At 41.7% G+C, this 22,207-nt stretch overlaps 1 protein-coding gene across 6 annotated transcripts in view; it reads left to right on the forward strand.

Moving 5' to 3' along the window:
- ITPR1 (inositol 1,4,5-trisphosphate receptor type 1) overlaps window positions 1-22,207 on the forward strand; it is a 353,195-nt gene that overhangs the window by 36,893 nt on the left and 294,095 nt on the right. For all 6 annotated transcript variants that reach the window (XM_060239586.1, XM_060239588.1, XM_060239587.1 and 3 more), the window contains exon 2: window positions 10,961-11,068. In XM_060239586.1, the coding sequence (XP_060095569.1) occupies window positions 10,977-11,068 (92 nt within the window). In that variant the 5' untranslated portion in view covers window positions 10,961-10,976. The remainder of the gene's footprint in view (window positions 1-10,960; window positions 11,069-22,207) is intronic.

Consider the following 22,207-nt stretch of genomic DNA (forward strand, 5'->3'; position numbering starts at 1 on the left):
TGAACCTGCTCTTCCGATGGGAGTGTGACCCTTTTCAGAAGATGTTGAGACCTAATCAGTGTGACCACCTCTTTGACCTCCAGTGTGACAGCTGTAACTGTAAGGGGAGCTGGCTGTGTACATGCTTGTTCTATGTGGTTGGGTGAATGCTACACTCACGTAATTTCCCAACTTTAAGAACTTTTTGAGTAGAAGGAAACCTCAGAATTTCTGCGAAGCTGGAGCGAGTAGATGACCTGCTCTTCCTTTGATCAAAGTAGTCATTTAGGGTAACCGAAAGCCACACTTTGATATTCTTTTTATAATTTAGGGGTAAAAGGCCCCCCCTTCCTTATATTAGAAAGCTGGCAGAGGTGATAGTAGGAGCATGGTCATTCATGCGTGAATTCTGTCTGGGGTATGTGTTCTCCAACCCAGAGTTTCTAAGATCACCTGCAGAAGCTGGTTCTAGGGTTGAAATAGCTGAGGTCACAGAAAAGACTTGAGCTAGAATCTGTACATATTGCTCCAATTAGACTAGGTGGCCAGGCTTCCAGAGTTTAAAAAGGTAAGAAGGTAAAGGTAGTCCTCTGGGCAGGCACCAGTCGTTTCTGACTCTGGGGTGATGTCGCATCATGATGTTTTTTTCATGGCAGACTTTTTATTGCCATTGCCTTCCCCAGTCATCTACACTTTCCCCCCAACAAGCTGGGTACTCATTTTACCGACCTTGGAAGGATGGAAGGCTGAGTCAACCTTAAACCAGCTACCTGAAACCCAGCTTCTCTCAGGATCGAACTCAGGTTGTGAGCAGAGGTTAGGACCGCAGTACTGCAGCTTTACCACTCTGCGTCTATCTAATTTAGGCCTATCTAATCCAGGGACTTCATGCTGTTTGTCAGGCCTGATGTTGCACATTGTTTTCCCCTTGACCTCTCATGAAGAGGACTTGAAGATTTCAGCATATATCATGCTAGGTAACCTACTAGTCTCTGACCTTGAGCTCCATTGTTTAAATCCCAGGGATCTCTTTTAAATGTTGCACTTGTATTCTGTATGTGTTGAAAGGAGTTTACGGCATTGTACAGGAATTGTACAAGGCAACAGAAAAAAAGGAAGAAGACCCAACATGAGGTGGATTGACTCAACCAATCAAGTTATGGATCTCATAACAAGGAAGACAGAGATTTTACCTAAAATTGGGGCTGATCATACCCAATAATGTGGATTACAAAATTGTCTAAAAGATTGAGGAGATGGAGACTGAAGATCTGCTACAGAACAAAGAAACAGTGACATTTCTAGAAAAAAAAACTAAGGCTTTTTTCCAAGTGAATGATAAAGAAGATACTGACTTTCAGATGGTCTGGGATGCTTATAAAGCAGTAATGAGAGGGTTGTTGATTACTTTGAACAACAAAGACAAAAGGAAAAAAGAAAAACAATTATTGGACATTCAAAATGAAATAAAGAAAAAAGAAGGGGAGCTGAGAAAAAGACCAGGGAAAAAGAAAATTCTAAGGGAAATTTCAATATTACAAACTCAATTGAGACATTTGTTAAACAAAGAAGTGGAATGGAATCTGAAAAGGCTTCAGCAGAAATCGTTTGAAGGAGCAAATAAGATGGGAAAGTATTTGGTGTGGCAATTGAAGAAAAAGAGAGAAAATAAAATAATTAGTAGAATAGTGATAGATGGAAGAGAAGTAGTTACTCAAGAGGGAATAAAAAGAGAATTTTTTAAGTACTATGCCAAGCTGTTTAAAGGTGCTGAAGTAAAGAGAGAGAAGGTAGATGAATATCTACAAAAATTAAAAATTGAGCCCCTAACTGAAAATATGAGAAGTTTTGAATGACCCAATTGAAAAAAATAGAAATTGAAGCAGCAATCAACACAATGAAAAATGAGAAAGCTCCCGGGCCAGATGGGTATACAGCTAAATATTTTAAAACTTTTAAGGATGAATTAATACCAAAATTGCAGAAGTTGATGAATATAATAAGAATAAAAGGGAATGTACCAAATACATGGAAAGAAGCTGTTATTTCCTTGATACCTAAAGAAGATAGAGATGCCACAAATGTGAAAAACTACAGACCAATTTCGCTTTTGAATAATGATTACAAAATATTTACAAGAATTCTGGCAGAACGACTTAAACAACATTTGATGAATTTTATAAAGGAAGATCAAGCTGGTTTTCTTCCCAAAAGACAAATAAGAGACAATATTAGGACTGTTGTAAATATTGTAGAATATTACGAAAGACATCCAGAAAAAGAAGCAGCATTATTCTTTGCAGATGCAGAGAAAGCATTTGACAATTTAAATTGGGACTTTATGTTTGCAGTAATGGATAAGATGGAGCTTGGAGAAAGCTTTATAAGAACGATAAAAGCAATATATTCTGAACAAAGGGCAAGGTTGTGTATTAATGCAGATCTTACAGACGAAATGAAAATCAGTAAAGGTACTAGACATGGCTGCCTGCTTTCACCATTGTTGTTTATAATGACTCTTGAAATTTTATTGATCCAGATTCAAGAAGAAAAAGATCTAGAAGGACTACAAATAAAAGGATATACTTACAAGTATAGAGCATTTGCTGATGACATAATGTTTATAAATGAAAACCCCATACAAGTTACACCTTTGTTGGCGGGACTTTATATAAATAAAGAAAAATCTAAAATTTTGTGCAAGAATATGCAGATAAATAGACAACAAGAATTCAAAGACTAACGGGCTGTGAAGTTACTTCCAAGGTAAAGTACCTAGGGGTGACGATAACAATGAAAAAATTGATTTGTTTAAAAATAATTATGAGAAGTTATGGCGTAGAATGGAGGAAGATATGCTAAAATGGAACAAGCTCAATTTGTCATTGTTGGGCAGAATAGCTGCAATAAAAATGAATATTCTACCAAGGATAATGTATTTGTTTCAAACTATTCCCATTGTGAAAGATGCCAAACAGTTCGATAAATGGCGAAGGAAAATTTCAGAATTTGTGTGGGCTGGGAAGAAACCAAGGATTAAAATGAAAATTTTGACAGATACAAAAGAGAGGTGGATTCCAATTACCAGATTTAAAATTGTATCATGAAGCAGTTTGTTTAGTATGGATGAAAGAATGGATAACGTTGTTAAATAAAAAACTTTTAGTGTTGGAAGGCCATGGGGAAAAATTTGGCTGGCATGCATACTTATATTATGGAAAAAAGAAGATGGATGGCCTTTTCTCTCACCATTATATAAGACGTGGGGGGGGGGGGAGGGGGTGGGCTCCCTCTTGGGTATCCTGCCCCCCCCAGGGAAAGTGTATGCACAATACATAGCCTCTCCTTTCCCGGTGTAGTGAACGCCGCATGGTCACTGTCCGGCTATGCCTGGCAGATGGTCACTGCAATGGCCTCTCCTGCATTACTGCATCCGTGGCAACACCTTCCCGCTGGTCCCCCCCGTTTCTCACAGAGTTTGCCATGTCATGGTGCGACTGAATGTCCGGCGGTATAACCGGATGGGCAGGCTGGGCTCACCAACCTCGCCAGCCAAGAGAAGGAAAACTAACATCAAACCCGGGCAGATAGAGCTCGTTAATGTAACACCTACCACCTGGAGGACTCGCTGCCGGCGTGCCGGCTTACTGGGCCATGGCAGATGACCCCAAGGTGAAAGCGTGGAGCCAGTACCGCGCACACTGTGCTTCACCTAAAAATTCCTCTGCGCAGGCCTGAACGGCACATCCACAACCCACAACACACCAAGTCCTGCAGCGATGGGCAAGGGGTGAAACGGCAGGTGGAAGATGCGACTGAAAGCCGCAGTCCCGATCCTGCATGTAGGCAGTTCAGGGTATTGGTCGCCTGATGCTGACCCGGAGACGAAAGCATTTTTCGGCAGCACCCTGAATGACCAAGCAGCCTTATCTAGGGACAGAACTGCTTGCTCCACACGGAGAGGGGCCTAGAAAAGGTGGCCTAAACAAAGCTCGTCTCCCCCACCCCAGTTGGCTAGCCGCGGTCAATGGGCATCCTTACTTGCGGTCGAAAAATAACAAAGAAAAGGCATGCACCTGCCTCACAAAGTGTGCAAAGACTAAAGCTTGCGTGTTGGAACATCAGAACCATGCTTGACACAGTAGACAGTGGTCGCCCTGAACGACACTCTGCTCTAGTTGCCCACGAACTTCTCAGGTTGAATATTGACATAGCAGCTCTCAGTGAGGTCCGTTTCCCTGAGGAAGGTAGTCTTCAAGAACAAGGTGCTGGCTATACCCTCTACTGGTCGGGTAAGTCAAAGGCTGAGAGCCGCCTTTCTGGCGTTGGCTTCATGGTCAGGAACTCCATTGCCTCCAAACTCGAAAACCTGCCAACAGGTCACTCGGATTGCATCATGTCCATGCGCCTCCCACTTCAAAACAAGCAGCATGCAACACTCTTCAGTGTGTATGCCCCAACCCTTCAAGCAGATCCTGCAGAAAAGAACAAGTTCTATGCTGATCTATGCAACCTCGTACGGAAGACCCCTTCAGAGGACAAGGTGATCATCCTTGGCTACTTCAATGCCAGAGTAGGTAAAGACTCGGAAGCCTAGAAAGGAGTACTTGGCAAACACGGCATTGGCAACTGCAATGATAACGGGCGCCTCCTGCTAGAATTCTGCACGGAGCACCAGCTCACCATCACCAACACTATCTTTCAGCAGAAGAAAAGCCTGAAGACAACCTGGATGCACCCACGGTCCAAGCACTGGCACCTTATCGACTACATTCTGGTGCGCCAGAGAGACCTTCGAGATGTCTTACACACCCGAGTAATGCCCAGTGCGGAATGTCATACGGATCATCGTCTTGTACGCTGCAATCTCCGTCTTCACTTTAAACCCACACCCAGGAGAGGAGGTATCCCTCGGAGGAAGCTTCAGGTTGGCAGCCTTCAGTCAGCCGAAGTTAAAGCTGCCTTCCAGGCAAAACTCCAGTCAAGAATTGAGGACCCCAGTTGCCCCACAGACCCTTCTCCAGAAGCACTCTGGGAACACCTAAAAACTACCATCCTGTTGATCTCTGAAGAAGTCCTCGGGTTCTCCACAAGGAAGAACAAGGACTTGTTTGACGAGAACAATCAAGAGACCCAAGAATTACTAGCGAAAAAGAGATCTGCCTACCAAGCACATCTTGCTCAGCCCTCCTGTCCCGGGAAAAAAGCAATCTTTCGTGCTGCATGTAGCAACCTCCAGCGCAAGCTTCGAGACATTCAGAACGAGTGGTGGACCAAGCTTGCAAAGAGAACCCAGCTGTGTGCAGACACTGGTGATTTAAGAGGGTTCTACAAAGCCCTGAAGGCAGTATATGGCCCATCATATCAGGCTCAGAGTCCCTTGCGTAGTGCAGATGGCCAAGTGCTCCTCACAGACAAGGCATCCGTACTGAACCGGTGGTCGGAGTATTTTCAGGTTCTCTTCAGTGCCAACAGGGTAGTTCAAGATTCAGCAATCCACCTCACCCCACTTCAACCAGTGAAAACAGAGTTGGATGAGATCCCCACCCTAGAAGAGACTGTTAAAGCCATCAAGCAACTGAAAAGTGGCAAGGCAGCGGGAGTTGATGGAATCTCACCAGAGATCTGGAAGCATGGGGGCACAGTACTACATAGCACACTTCACAAAGTACTTGTCACCTGCTGGGAACAAGGCAAACTACCACAGGACTTTCGCGATGCAATCATCATCACTCTACACAAGAACAAAGGGGAAAAGTCAGACTGCTCCAACTACCGGGGGATAACCCTGCTCTCCATCGCAGGCAAAATCCTTGCCAGAATACTCCTGAACAGACTGGTGTCCACCATTGCAGAAGAACTCCTCCCAGAGAGCCAGTGCAGCTTCAGAGCTAACAGGAGCACCACCGACATGGTATTTGTTCTCAGGCAGCTCCAAGAGAAATGCAGGGAACAGAACAAGGGTCTATATGTGACTTTTGTCGACCTTACCAAAGCTTTCGATACTGTTAGCAGGAAAGGCCTGTGGCAAATCTTGGAACGTTTAGGATGTCCCCCAAGGTTCCTCAGCATGATCATCCAGCTACATGAAGACCAGCGAGGCCAAGTCAGACACTGCAATGACCTCTCGGAGCCCTTCCCAATAGGCACAGGTGTAAAGCAAGGCTGCGTTCTCGCGCCAACTTTCTTTACGATCTTCTTTAGCATGATGCTTCAAAGAGCCGCAGTAGATCTAGATGATGACGATGGTGTCTACATCCGCTATCACACTGATGGCAGCCTGTTCAACCTGAGGCGACTAAAGGCTCACTCCAAGACAATGGAAAAACTTATCCGAGAGCTACTGTTTGCTGATGATGCTGCACTCGTCTCCCACTCGGTATCAGCTCTGCAGCATATGACGTCCTGCTTTGCAGAGGCTGCCAAGCTATTCGGCCTAGAAGTTAGTCTGAAGAAGACAGAAGTTCTCCATGAGCCTGCACCCCAGGAAGATTATCACCCTCCCTGCATCACTGTGGGTGAATCAGTTCTGAAGACAGTCCAGCAGTTCAGCTACCTGGGGTGCATCATCTCCTCAGATGCCAAGATCGACAAGGAGATTGACAACAGGCTGGCAAAGGCAAACCGTGCATTTGGCCGACTGCACAAAAGAGTGTGGAGCAACAAGCATCTGAAAAAAGGCACAAAGATCAATGTTTACAAAGCGGTTGTGATGACAACCCTCATCTACGGCTCCGAATCGTGGGTTTTATACCGTCATCACCTGCAACTCCTTGAGCGCTTTCATCAGCGCTGCCTTCGCACCATGCTCAACATCCACTGGAGTGACTTTGTGACCAACACTGAAGTCCTCAAGAGGGCGGAGGTTATAAGCAGCGGCGCTGGGCAGGGCATATTTCTAGGATGGAAAACCACCGCCTTCCCAAGATTGCTCTGTATGGCGAACTTTCCACCGGCCATCGAAATAGAGGGGCACCAAAGAAGAGGTACAAGGACTCCTTGAAGAAATCCCTTGGCACCTGTCGCATCAACCATCACCAGTGGTCTGACCTAGCCTCAGATCGCAAAGCATGGAGGTACACCATCCACCGGGCTGTCTCTTCCTTTGAGAACGCACGCATAGCTGGTCTTGAGGACAAAAGGAGATTGAGGAAGAATTGCACTGCTACAGCACCAACCCCAAATCAGACTTTTCCCTGCAGCCACTGTGGCCGGATCTGCCTGTCCCGCATTGGTCTTGTCAGCCACCAGCGAGCCTGCAGCAGACGTGGACTACTGCACCCTTCTTAAATCTTCGTTCGCGAAGTCAAGCCGAGAGAGAGAGAGAGATAAGAAGTAATCTACTAAATACATGGATAAAGTATAAGAAATATGGTGATGAGAGGAGACCTTTGTGGATAGTGCCAGCTGAAGTGATAAAGATAACGGCTAAAACGGCCAAAGAAAAACGGCTATCATACAATCAGCTACTAAAAATACAAAGTGGAAAAATAGAACTGAAAACTGCAGAAGAACTGCAGTTACTGAGTAACTGAGTTACAAATATTGGTTTCAAATGCAACAAATAAAAAGTTTGGTGGAGAATGATATTAAAACTGAAGGAATAAGGAAAGAGCAAACAGAAATGGAAAGAGTTCTGCTCAGAGATAATGAGAAATTAATTTCAAAAGTATACAAATTACTCTTACAATGGTCTACAGAAGATGAAGTAGTGAAATCTCAAATGATAAAATGGGCAATTAATGTAAATAAAGAAATAAAGATGGAATCTTGGGAATATTTGTGGAAGAACTCTATGAGACTCGCAACATGTCAAAGTATTAAAGAAAACTGTTTTATGATGATGTATAGATGGTATATGACTCCAAAAAAAATTAGCAAAGATGAACAACAATATGCCAGATAGGTGTTGGAAAGGTAAAAAGCATGAAGGTTCTTTCTACCATATGTGGTGGACTTGTGAAAGAGCTAAAATATTTTGGCAAATGATTCAGCAAGAGATCTCTAAGATTTTGGGATATGAATTCAATAAAGTTGCAGAGACTTTCTGCTGGGATTACAAATGAAAAAATTTCCAAAAGAAGACAGAACTTTAATATGGTACTTGCTGTCAGCTGCCAGGAGATTGTATGCGCAGCTGTGGAAGCAAGAAAAAATACCAGAGAAATGGGACTGGATTATAAAAAGTTATGTCATGGAGTGAAATGGACAAACTAACAATGAAATTAAGAGACTATGATTTGGAACTCTTTAAGATGGAGTGGAAGAAGTTCAGAAGATACGTAGAAAAAGAGTGGAAAATAAAAGGACATTGGACAATCTTTGATAATGATTAAGTTTTTAAAATAAGAATATAACTTTTGGTTTTTTAATATTTAAGGGTACCTCTAATATTTGTTTCCTTTAAGTAAATAACACTGGCGGGGGTCAAGTAACGGGGGGAGGGGTGGGGGAAAAGTAAGATATGGGGTAGGAAATTTTTTTCTTTTCTTTAAGTCTTTATAAGTTGTAGATATAGTTTTGCTACCATATGTTACTAATAAAAAATTGTTTATCAGTCGGAAGTTATGGATCTCAATTTGCAAGACCTGAGCAAGGTTTTGGAGGATGTTTTGGGGGTCATTAATTCATGGAGTCACCTATAAGTTGGAAGTGACTTAACACACACAGTTTTTCCTTTATCCGCTTTATCCTCAAAATGGTAGTTGTGAGTTGAGAGGTAGTGACTGGGCAAGTCATCCTCCAAACCAAATGACTGAGTAGAGATTTGGCCAACCTGAGGCTTAGAGCATGCTGTAGCAGCTGTTGAAGCAGATTATGGACACTTCTAAAACTCCTCTTTGTTCCCTTAGTACTATTTTTTAACAAGTACCCTTGGTTGATCCTGCATTTGGTTTAATAAATGTGATATATAGCTTTCTCAGCAGACACGTTAGAATTCAGTGAAATGGGAACGTTTATCCTGTTTACACTGTCAGAGTTGGGTTTTCCAGTAAGTGCAAAATTTCTTGCAATTTAGTTCTCTCTTGGAGAAGCAATTTTCATATCTGAACATTCAAATATCTGAACACTGCTGCATCTGACTTGTGTTCTACTTTAAAGGCAGGAAAAGGTGGTGGTGAAGAATTTGATCATACTTTGTATGATCTACAGGCTAGTTACTGAGATTCTTTAATTACTTTCAGGTCTCTGTGAGGTTAAATGATTAAGCAAATGATACAAATTTTCTCCTGAAATCCATACAGAATGTTCTTACAGGAACAACAATGGTCAAAACAATTTATTGTGTTTTATTTTATTATTTGAAGACTATTGTTAGACAATATATAAAGTATAAACCCTCTCTCTAAAGTATTTTACTGGATTTGAGGTTGTAATGCTACATGAGCTTCCATGTTAATTTTAATTAGTGCTACATTTAACACTCCTGTTTCCTTGCTAATTTATCTGCCTTGATTTTCCTATTTATTTTCCAGCATTTGCACATCATGATAGAAAAAGTGGGGCAGCAGCCCTTTTCATTCACTCCCAAATTGTGGAGGCTGCTGCTTGTGGTTTGGACTCTCATTGCAAGTATGGAAAATAATGTGACCATGCTGGGGCGTGTGTATGTGATTGTATGGATTGATCTTGTATATTTGGTACTTTGACCCCAAATTGTTCATGGATGCTTGGTACTTTGACCTCAGTTGTGGACAGCATTTTGCCAATCATTTATAAATGACAAATTGACTTCTGTGCCTACAAGGGAATGTTAAATGGGAACTAGATGTGACCATTGCAGAAAAGCGACACTTGCTCTTGATGTCACAGTGTCTGGGCCATTTTGCTGACACAGGATGTCAGATTAGTCTGTCTCTTGCTGAATTTAATTCAAACTGTGGAGTGTGAGAACGAAGTCAGCTCTTTATCTGTATAGGCCTGCTCTAGGACCAGCAGCTTCTTATTCAACTAGAGTGTGATGTAAACCAGGAAGTGGTTGTTTCATGTGGTCAATATCTACCCCCTCATGTGTGAATGCATTTTTTAAAAGGATAAATTATACAACCTATACTCCTCTGTATTGCCAAGAGGCAAATTGTTCTTTTCGGCTAAGGGATTGGGTGGTAATGAACAAAGAAGTGGTGAAGAAAACAGCGTATTTGAATCTCTCTGGTGGTTGACAGAAAATAAATCAGTAAGCCATAAAACTGAGAATGCAGTTTACAGGCCTTCTATTGCTAGAAACCCCCCAAAACAACAATGACTGGATTCCAGGATCTGGCCAACTGCACAGTGCTGCTTTGCCTGAGCTGAGGTTCAGATCCAGGGGTTGTCTTGTTGTTGTTTTGGGTATTCCTAGCAACATAAGGGGCACACAAATGTATTTTTTGTTCTATGGCTTGCTTGCTTTTTTGTCAGTCACCAGAGAGGTTTCAGTACTGTCTGTTTTCTTCACCACTTGTTTGTTCATTACCTCCCAGTCTTGTAAGTAGAAAAGAACCATTTGCTTCTTAGCAAGATACCTCCCCCCATTACATTATACAAGCAAGCCTTTGCTTCAAATTTGCATTTGTCCAAAAAACAGAGTTCTGTTTTCACTCCTGGATCTTAACAGCGATAGGAAACCCTGCTGAGTCCTTCTATTTTGAGTTGTCATGGGTAGTAACACTATGCACTTATGCCAGTTGAAGAAAACAGAATTTAATGGATGTCTGTGGATTGCTTTTTTCAAAAACCAGATACTTGAGGGAGATGCATGTTTTCCTGGTAGGAAAAGCGATTTAATTAGTTTGTTGTTGTGGAGGACTACTACCTTTCAGCTGCTTTCCATTCCTCTAGGCAGGATATCCAGGGCTGTAAACTCTTTCTGGCTGAAACATACATCCGACAACAACCAGTGGCAAAGTTTCCATTGATTCTAATGAACCAACTTTTAGAGTATATCTTGGATAATATCTCTACTCAGTGAATATTGATGGGTTTTTGTTCTTTCCCTTAGGACCACCAAGCCAGAGATGTCTGACAAGATGTCAAGCTTCTTGCACATTGGAGACATTTGTTCTTTGTACGCAGAAGGCTCAACAAATGGATTTATCAGCACTTTGGGGTAAGAGTGACAGTTTTCTTCTGCTGCAGGGTGTGTCTAATGAGCTTGGCAGTGGATACAGGACTAGCCGCCTTGAAGCTTATGCAGTCATCTTTTGTTTAAGAGTGCTGGGTGTCTCTCCCCGCCCCCTCCCCCCACTATAAATCCTGGGATAAGAAGTTTCCCAGGTGAGTGGAACCATTTCAGCAGAATCTAAACATTTCACTTAAAAGAACACCCTTAATAGTCTCTTTGTCTTCGTTTTGTCCCTGCTACTGAGGGCAATCTCAGAGGAGTGTCGGAGGCTGGTGGTTTGTAGTTTATTATCTGGATGAAGATCTTAGCAGCAGAAGCAAATGAAAGGATAATACATCAGTTTCTTCTGTTGCTTAGAAAGATGAACAGAGAGGGATAGAAGATGGGGTAATGGGGTTTACTGACCATATATAAATACGATTCAATAGTCAAGGCTAAGGTATACTACCTTATCACTATCTGGAAGGCTGCAGGGAGAGTCAGTGTGCCAAAGAGAAAGATGAGAACCTAGATAGAATGGGTACAGTTTACTGGGAACTCCTACTTTAGAAGTTCTTTATGGGAGAGGGAGACAAAAACAGATACTTGGGTGGATAGGCATATAGAGATAAATGTCCAGCTTTGCTCACCCCTGGTCCAGGGTTTTAATTGGGGAAAATATTATTAATATTTATTTGGAACTGGTTTAGTTACTAAAATAGAAAACAATGTGAAGATGAGAAGAGGAAATGTCAAGAGGAATCAAACTTCACTCGAGTTCTCATTGGAACAAATGTCAACTTCAATTATTTCCGAACTTTAGTTGGATCCCCTAACATTTGGTTATATGGAGATCCCACCTTAATATTCCAGGAGGCAGTTTCATGGCATCTAGTACTGAAGATCTTAAAAAGCAGAAGCTAGAAATTGGATGGACATTCTGCAGATGGGCAATGGAAAATCTGTAGCCTATATCTCATTTGCCCAATTCAGTAAACTGCTGCCATGTCACCAGTTTTTGAAAAAGCTACAGATGTGAGAGATAAGCTGCTAGACATATACATGAAAGGAGGACTGATTCTTAGACCAGGGAGATTAGAGTTTAAACCCTCATAAACAAGACTTTGGGGTGTTTCCTTGAGCAGTCTGTTCAGCTTAAGCTTTTGAGAGTAAAACTGGGAGGAGTGAATTGTATTTACTGCCATAAAGACTTATAAGGGAGGGTGGGATAAAATTGTGAATGTTAGATCAGCTGGCATAAAAATTGAGTATCATAGTCACCAGGACATGAATAGATGTAGCATAAATGTATATATATTAGGACAGCCTGTCCGATTCCACCACTGAGAAAATGTATTCAACACTTTCTAACATTGGAGCTTTCATGGAAAATGTGTATTTACCTTTGACACCAGAATTCTTTATTCACTCATCTCCCTGGATCTAAAAACATATTCTCACACACACACACAAACTTCAAATTGGATCATTTATTTTTCTAGGTCACTATCATTTATTGTGACTGAAATTGGCCCTGTATTTTCCTTGGCACGAGAGGTCTTTCTGAACACTTGCTAGGATTGAATCTGCAGGGACTAGAGGACAAGTAAACTGCAAGCCTCCCTAAGTAGAGGGCCAAGAATGGACTAGAATAATAGAATTATAGAGTTGGAAGAAACCTCCAGGGCCATCTAGCCCAACCCCCGGCACAATCCAGGGAATTCACAAATACCCCACACACATACCCAGTGATCCCTGCTCCAAGCCCAGAAAATGGCAAAAAAAAAAAACCCTCTCCCTGATCCCTTGCAAAACTGACCTGGAAAAATATTGCCGCTGACCCCAAAGTGACCAACTTCATTTCCCTGGGCATGCAAGAAGGGGACACGAAAACTGAGCTGTGATGCAAAAGGGTCCATGCTTTTCAATAGCCCCCCACCCTTATCCACAGCCTCTGTCTTCTCATCCCAGCATTCAGGCTGCTGTTTGGAGGAGAGAGAGGTGGCTGCAGAGAAGAGTAAAACCACCAAGACCACAAGCCACCAAGGAAAGCAGCAAGCTGGCCACATAAGGGTTCTGATTATTTCAGTCTGCTTCTTAGCAGGCATTCCTCTGGCCACCTTGGCAGTCTCATTCTCTCGTCTGAACTACTGGGTCTGATGCTGAGGAGAAAGCAAGAAGGCAGAGAAGGAAGCCCTTTCCCTCACTCCAGATATATATATAGGCTGGCTAAGATTCAGCAGCGGTGTATTAAAAGACAACCTTATATGCTTAGAGGGACTCTGGTAGTTAAGCTTATAGGTTAATGTTTTAATGTTCAATGTTAATAGTTATATTATTGTATGTGTGGGTTTGGTGATGGTGGCATGTGGGGCATGCAGTATTCATGTGGCTCTTGTGGTTGATGGTAATAGCAGAGTGGATCTCTATAAATCATGATGTGAGCACCACTGACTTAAAATCGTAAAACAATCTTCATAGTAGGGTAGACCTCTCCAAAAACCTATGCAGGAGTTGGTGGCAACACTTGTTATTGAAGAATCCCTCTGCGGATAAGGAGGAACTGGCAAATTAAAGGCTTGTATTCAACTGTTCCTTCTTGAGAAAAGTAATTGAGAAGGTGCTGGTGGAATAGCTTCAAGGTTTCCTGGTTCACACATCTGCCTTTAACTGTTTTCATTCTGGCTTCTAATAATGCTCAGTTCTGTATTTGCTTAAATAAACCTCCAGAAGAAGCTGTCTTGACCCAGCCAGTGCCAGAACATCGTGGTTAAGTGGCTAATTGGTTGAGCTGAAAAAGAATTGTGCCTTTATGGAGTGTAATTCTTTGGCAGACTCTGAAGCTTCTAGCCCTCTTACTGGACGAGAAGATAATTAAGGATGCCCTTGCTCCTTAGTTAGAAAGAGCTGCAGAATTGGTTGTTTCTTTTAGATTCAGCTGACATAGCCACACAGATCTGTGTTACTGTAACATTGAGACTGGATTACTGCTGTGTGTTCTGTGTGGGGCCTGCCCAGGAGGACAACTTGGAAACAAGTTAAACTAGCGCAGAATGTTGCAACTCAGTTGTTGACTGGAACTAGTCCAATTTTAACATATTACCCATTTGTTAAAATACCTCCAAGGTTGGCTGTTTGTTTCCAGGCTTAATCCAAAGAGCTGCTTCTTACCACCTAGTGAGAGGATAGCCTCTCTTTGTATGGATTTGTATTAATCTTCCCAGTGGTTCCCATTATGTGTTCTATTTGGGTGGTTTGTAAGATCTGCCCCATTCTGCTTAAAGGCTTTATTCCCTCTGATGATAGACAAGACCCTATGGAACAGTCGCCTTGAGGAAGGCAACTAATATTAAAAATAATAAATCTAAAAGGCTGTGTAGATAAAGGAGCTTGATTATAGTATTTGACTATATTATAAAGTTTGTAGGGGTTTTTTTGCTGTCAAGTTGTTGTGAATGGTTTGTCTTACTGCTGTGTCTTTCAAATGTTTTTTGAATGAATCTTTTAAGCTGCTCTTCTGCAAACAGCCTTCAGACTAGTTGAAGGGGGAAGGCAGAGCATATTTGTTTTAATAAATACAACTATGCTTTTCTGTAGGCAGTTCTGCTAATATTAGAAAGGAGAGTGACACCCTGCACAGCAGAGAAAAACGAAAACAGGCATTCAAGGAGGAATAAGAGCTGCGGGTAGAGGAGAGAGGAAGGAAATGGTTACTTGAAGTTGCACCACTATTATCTGCTAAAGGAGATACTGGTCAGAAGAGTGAAGTGAAAGAATCAGCTAAAGGGTGTAGTGGATACATCTCTCAAAATCTTCAGGCAAGCCTGTTAAACAGCAATAATAGTTTCATGTATGCTAGCAAAACTGCTTTAGTAAGGTTTTTTTGTTCTGTCCTTGAGTATGTAACACTGTTCTTACTTAGCAAGAGTTCTCATCCAAACAGCTTGGCTTAGACTTCTAGGTATCCAAGCTGTTGGGAAAATAATCACCGAGTAGCATATGCATGAATACCAGTTATGCTCTTGCCCAAGCTGGTCAGGAGTGGCCTTATGAAAACTGCCTGCAGCAGCCCTTATGGACCACGTATCAATTGCTCTAAGTTCTTCCTCATAAAATGATTCGAGTGGTTGCAAAAAATCGCTTTATCTGAGGATGGTAGACATGTGTTGCTAAAACTGGCTTAGGCAGGCATTTGCCCCATACATATATCCTGAAAGTGACCGTTACATGATTCAAGCATTAGGTGCCAAAAGCATTCCCACCCCCAAAGTCTTTCCCAGATGGCCCCTAGTCTGCAGGTGCAAACTAATTGCTGTGAACGAGACTCTTAGGCCTTGAAGTGTCTAGGCACAGGGAAGAATGATTACATAATGGTTACAAAGAAGAGCGGGATAGATAGCGGTAACTGAAATAGAGAAAAGTTACTACAGGGCAAAGGAGCACTCTGGTTGCACTGGTTACAGGTCAGCACATTAAATATGGCAACAGCACTCTTGATACCATGGGTCTGGCCTCTTGGAAGATCAGGGACCGGTCGTTTGACTGTAGTGCTACTGCATAGGGGCAGTTATGCAGGAAGGCTTTTGATGTCCCCACTTGTGAAACATGAAGGGTATTAACAACGCAGCTCTCTTTGATAATCAAATGTGCTTTTTAATACCATATTTTAATTTAGCGTTTCACTTGACTAAAGCCAAAGCACTTGAAGTAACATTTTTATAAAGTTTACTGTCAGTTATACTCAGCCTGGTATTATGCCAGCAGTTAGTACATCCTGTGGATGCAGAGCTGTGTGCATTAGAGCTCATGAACGATGTGGACGGAATATAGTTGCAAGCTGTAATGATATTCTGCTCAAGTAAACATTTCTCTGAAGTGGAATCCTGCTTAATATTCCAGGGTGGTGTTGGCTTGTTGCTTAATCATCACCTTTAACTTCTGTTTTTCCATATCCAAGGTTCTGGTGGTTATGGTTGCTAGTTGTATATTCTGTCTAATAGCCTTTTGAGCTCTGTGCCTGCTGTGTAATCTTTATTTTGATCACTGGGTTTGCCCAGAGTAATTCTCCTTTGCCTGCAATCTAATTTTGGAATGAGGTGAATCTTTCAACCCTGAGACTTGGCTGTCTCATTGCTTTCTGTATCCAGCTTAGTCAAATAATATGGCTTGTTCCCCTTGCTCCTGATTTCAACGCTATTTTTTTTATCTCTGCCCCCTGCCCCCCCCCCCTTGCTGATGCTTTTGGGTGGCCAAATCCAAAGGACCTTGAATAATTGTACATAGGAAGGAATTTCAACAGATTCGCCTTCTCCCATGTTGCAGGAGTGAGAAAAGCCACAGTGACTGAAATTCTGCCTTCTGTACAAGCGATATAATTGTGGAAGCCGTCCTCTTTGGTGTTGGATAGTCTTGGCTTAGTGCATGGGAGTGGAGCATACCTATGGGTAGCAAAGACCTGTTAAACAGGAGTGCTGTGTGACTTCCCTTTTAACTTAAGAAGCCCCCCTCCCAAGATTAGATGAGGGACTGCCTATCCCCATATATGCCCTGACAGGCCTTGACTCTTTGGACCATGATTATTGGAAATCCCCGGGCCCAAAAGACATCCATCTAGCCTCAACCAGGACCAGAGCATTCTTAGCCCTGGCCCCAGCCTGGTGGAATCAGCTCCCAATAGAGATCAGGGCCCTGTAGAATCTTATGCATTTCCATAGAGCCTGTAAAATGGAGCTGTTTCATCAGCTTTTGGATGAGGGGATGTCAAACACCATCTGGCCCCTCCTCCCACAATCTGCTGTAAATTATGATGATTGATTTGGATTTATATCGCACCCTCCATTCTGAATCTCAGAGTGGCTCACAATCTCCTTTACCTTCCTCCTTCACAACAAACACCCTGTGAGGAAGGTGGGGCTGAGAGAGCTCTCACAGAAAGTGTATTTTACCACCTAGCACCAAACAGTTCAAACAGTGACAATTTTGCAAAGATCAAAAGGTAATACTTGCAGCAAGGTTACTGTAGAGTTAAATGGAGCTTTAGGTAAGGGTTTCTGTGTATGGTTTCTATTCTCTGCACACAAATAAAGACAAAATTAGTCACTAAAAATGCTGTCATGTTTAAGCACAACTTGTATTAAGTATTACTGCATAGACTTGCAAAGGGCCTTCAGTTAGCACATGACTGGGCAAAAGAAACAGTCATTTACAGGATTTCCGTTCACCAAAAACTGCTCCATAATCGCATCTTGGATCCTGCAAGTTAGTAAATAAACAACACATGCATCTATAACACATTATATTTCTGAATGAAAAGCATTTTGTTTCAGCTCAAAGGCAGGCATAAGACTGGCATGGACAAGCTGAATAGCTGTACTGGTATGGCATAATAGCTTAATTCCAGAATAAAGAGAATGGCAAGGTACAAATATGCAGCTTCACAGACCATATACCCAACTGGAACATTATTAGCTGCAGCTAGTACCTACGTAAGGAGAAGCATTTAGAAGTAAAATATCAACTAGCTGTAAAAATGCTCCATTGTTTAACTGCTAGTGCACAAGTTTTTCTTCAGATTCCAAGCAAATTAAAAGGAAAAAAAACACACACGCATACCTATTCTCCACCAAGTCTAAATAGCCAGTTCTAACTTTGAGAACTATAGATGTATGTGAAACATCCAGACACCCCACAAGAGTTATAAAAGCAATTTGCATAGAATATACATTTAATAAACCAACATAACAAAAAAGCACTCAATTTTTTTTAAAAAGTCTCATAATTCTCCGGAACCAGCTCAGATACCTCAGAGGAAGCTACACATGGTAATCAGTTTTGTAAAATAAAACCCCACAACTGATTTCAGCCCAAAAACCTGGATCCCAGTTTGGGTAGAACATTTCCAGAACAAGATCCTGGGCTGCTACATTTCAGTAAACTCATGCTCGTTCTGAAAACAGCTAAGCAAGTCCTAGTGCAGACTGCATAAAAATTGCTAGGCCAGCTAAGCCTCACCTAAAGTGCCTCAAAGCTAGGATTACCAGATGTTTTCTTTTTAGAAGGACATGTCTGCGTGTGTGTGCCCCCTCTTTTGGGCTCTTAAAAAAAAAAAAACTGATGAAAATGTCCTCTTTTGGGGCTGGAATATTAGGAATACTCTTAGTAGCAATTATCACAGTTTAAACAGTACAGGTATTTAAACTGATATTTATCATAGTCACCACTGGAAGTATGTCGTCTCTTTTGCTTTTCAAAATATGGCAAACCTATCCAAAGCAGAGCATCCTGTGCATCAAGTTGATGTTGTCCCATGACTCAGCTAGAGGACTCTACACTTTTAAGTTAAGACCTCTCATAGCCTTATACAGGGCTTTTTCTCTGCCAGAGCCCAAAGGAACAGAACTCCACCTAGGCTGGCTAGGGCTGTGACTGGCCTGACCCGCCATGCGGCAGCCAACTGCTCCCAGGCCAGGCAGTGTGGTCCAATATGCAAATGAGCTCCTCCTGAGCTTTTTCTACAAAAAAAAAAAAAAACACTGGAAAAATATTTCAAACTATGCCAGGCCCTGCTTCAAGTGGGAGCACCTTTACAAGCTCAAGATTTTTGAGGACACTATTTTTTGCTATGCTAGAACCTCTGCAATATAAAAAAGTATCCCAAAGGCACACTTTTAAAAGGGTTGCCTGGCGACTTGCAGGAGCTACAGGGGGCAGGGGGCTGCAGCATTGGGGCTGCAGTGTGCGCGTCTGTCACTTTCAGGAAATATTTTAATGTTTCTTATGTTTGCCACCTTGCGATTTGGATGGAAAGGCAGCATTACAATGTTTTAAATACATTATGGACAGAGGATAACTGATTTTTATTTATTACCGTAATTAAAACATTTATATTTTACATTTCCTCTTGATTCAAGGCATCTTACAATAATAGTTAAAACATCCCCAGCTTAAAACAAAGATACTAGAAAGCCCCAAATCGCTCCTCTTAAAAGATGCCTGCCATGCAGTTATTACAGCAGCAGGCTCTGGAAACAAGCCACCCTGAACTCCTTGAACAGGTGGCAGGAGAAAAATATAGGAAACAATTAATGAAGGTACTGCATGGCCCTCTATGGCAGGGGTGTCGAACTCTTTTGTTATGAGGGCTGGATTTGACATAAATGAGACCTTGTCGGGCTGGGCCATGTGTATCATAAACTGTAATGCCGGGTAGCGGACATATAAACTTTATAAAGGGCACGGACACCCAATTAAAGATTTTGTTACTTAAAATAAAGCACGCTTAAAATATTAGCATGCTTGCAATATTTTGTTTTACAGTCTCTGATAAATGTCACCTCTTGCTATGAATTATTGCATAAAAAACTGCAGACAGTTTGTGCTGTACCAGTCTTGAATATGTGATGTTCAGGTGTGCACATCTGTAAGTTGCAAACCTACTTTTGATTCATTGACATTCATTACAGACATCTCATGGTCAATGCTTTGAGCCTTAAAGGAACATGAAGCAGCTGGGCATTGTTTGCTTTTGTACAGAAGTTGCTTCATGTACCAGTCAAGAACACGTGAAGGCACCATGGCACAGACTGAGGGCTATGTGCTTGTATACAAAACTATAATCTTCCCCAGAAAAATGATTACAGCTAAAAAAAAAAATACAACTCCCCCCCCCCCCCAAAAAAAAAAAAAACAAACTACAAGAACAGAGTCAGCCATGTACATTGGTCAGTGTCAGCCTACTATTTGGGAAGTATAAATTCAACACCTCCAAAGGAAAACGTGAAAGAAAAATTAAGGAAAATTTGATGGGTAATCCTGAGGTGGAACACACTTTCAATCTAATGCTGATATTTCTCTTCTAAATAGTTCACATGCTTTCCTATTGAGAAAGATTGGAGGGCATGAGTACAGTGAAAAAGAGGAGGTGAACCCAGTAACACCCATAACAAGCCCAACAAAACTCTCTCTCTCTTTCTGTAGCCAGGCAGAAAGCTCATACCTTCACTAAAGCGTTGCTAGTCTTAAAAGCACTCTTTGTAGCTCTCCTGATGGTGGGGACTGGCAAAGAAGGCTCTGGCTCCTTCTTTCCTTCTCCAGGATGTGAGGAGGGGGAGGAGCCTCAGTCATTCATTAGAAGGAAGAGAGACTTGACTCAGTAGCTCTGCAAGGTGATTAATTGAGCCTGGCAAACTTAATCACCCAGCAGAGCTATAGAGCTGAGCTCCCTCATTGGCTGAAGTTGCTCCTCCCTCCTCCTCCCTTTGGGAAAAGGGGAGGGGGGAGAGGGAAAGGCTGCTTTGCTGCTCTAGCTTATCTGGGGAGAAACATAAAATGGCAACCGAAAAAATTACGCAAGGGAAAATGAAGCAGAGGACAGCCAGTTGCTGGAGGGCCTGATTGGAGCCCTCTACAGGCCTGATCCGAGCCGTGGGCCGCATGTTTGACACCTATGCTCTGTGACAAATATAGTTGCCTTTATGAAAGTCATGCAAGTCCATTGTTGCTGCAACCTGGTGGTGATGGTGGATGATGGTTAAATTATTTCATTTAATTTCTATCCTGCCCTTCCCACATGCAGGCTCAGTGTGGGTTACAACATAAAACTCACAGCAATAACCAACTCTACTACTATAAAATCTTTAACCCTTAAAAAATAAGACTGCATTCTAAAAAATCATTTCACGGTGACCCAACTCTGTATGACAATAAAGAAAAGAAAGGCCAGAGCCTATACAAATTTTCTGAAAGTGCCGTTCATAGCTGTCAGGAGGACCAGAGCAAGCATTATAGTCCAATGACCCAGTTTGGTGTAGTGGTTAAGTGTGCAGACTCCTATCTGGGAGAACCGGGTTTGATTCCCCACTCCTCCACTTGGAACTGTTGGAATGGCCTTGGGTCAGCCATAGCTCTTGCAGGAGTCGTCCTTGAAAGGGCAGCTTCTGTTTTGGTGTCTGATCTCTGTGGCAGTGTGCTTGCTGTACATAAGTGCAAGCCGTTTATACAATTTATTACTTATTTGTTTGTTTACATCTGTGATGGACTGTGCTTTTAAAAGTGTAGAAGTGCTGTACAAACAGGGAAAGAACTGTGAAGGGTTAATTTTTCACAGAGTCAGAAAGCCTTTAGTGGCAGGCTGCTCCAAGAGATCTGACTGGTTAGCATTAGTTGAGTAGAAAAAGCGTATTGTCACATACACTAAATAATGCACTCTTTTTTTCCCCAATGTTTAAACACAATTTTATTGATAACGTATGGTAACCATATCCATTAATACCTTCTCTTTATCTATCCCATATGCTATTTTCTAGTCCCCCTTCCTCCCGTTATTTGACTCCCGCCGAAGTTATATACTCAAAATACTATCATTTAAAGGTACCCTTAAACCATAAGAACCTATATTCATATTCTACTTTTTTCTAATACTTGATCGTTATTAAAAAGTTGTCCAAAATCCTTTTATATTCCATTCTTCTTCTACATAGCATCTAAACTTTTTCCACTCCTTTTCATACACTTCCAAATCATAGTCTCTTAATATTCTTGTTAGTTTGTCCATCTCACTCCATGTTATAACTTTTACAATCCAATCCCATTTTTCTGGTATTTTTTCTTGCTTCCATAACTGCGCATACAATGTCCTAGCCACTGAAAGCAAGTACCAGATCAAAGTTCTATCTTCTTTCGGAAATTTTTCCATTTGTAATCCCAATAAAAAAGTCTCTGCTACTTTCTTGAATTCATATCCCAAGATCCTTGAAATTTCTTGTTGAATTATCTGCCAATACTTTTTCGCTCTTTCTCAAGTCCACCACATATGATAAAAAGAACCTTCATGTCTTCTACATTTCCAACATCTGTCTGGCATCTTTTTATTCATCTTTGCCAATTTTTTAGGAGTCATATACCACTTATACATCATCTTAAAACAATTTTCTTTTATATTCTGACATGTTGATAGTTTCATAGAGTTCTTCCAAAGATACTCCCATGTATCCATCTGTATTTCTTTATTTACATTGATTGCCCACTTAATCATTTGAGATTTTACTACCTCATCTTCCATAGACCATTTTAACAGTAACTTATACATTTTTGAAATTAATTTTTCATTTTCTCCAAGCAGAACTTTTTCCATTTCTGTTTGCTCAC

The sequence above is a fragment of the Heteronotia binoei genome, chromosome 5 (assembly GCF_032191835.1).
Source record: "Heteronotia binoei isolate CCM8104 ecotype False Entrance Well chromosome 5, APGP_CSIRO_Hbin_v1, whole genome shotgun sequence".
Lineage (NCBI taxonomy): Eukaryota > Metazoa > Chordata > Lepidosauria > Squamata > Gekkonidae > Heteronotia > Heteronotia binoei.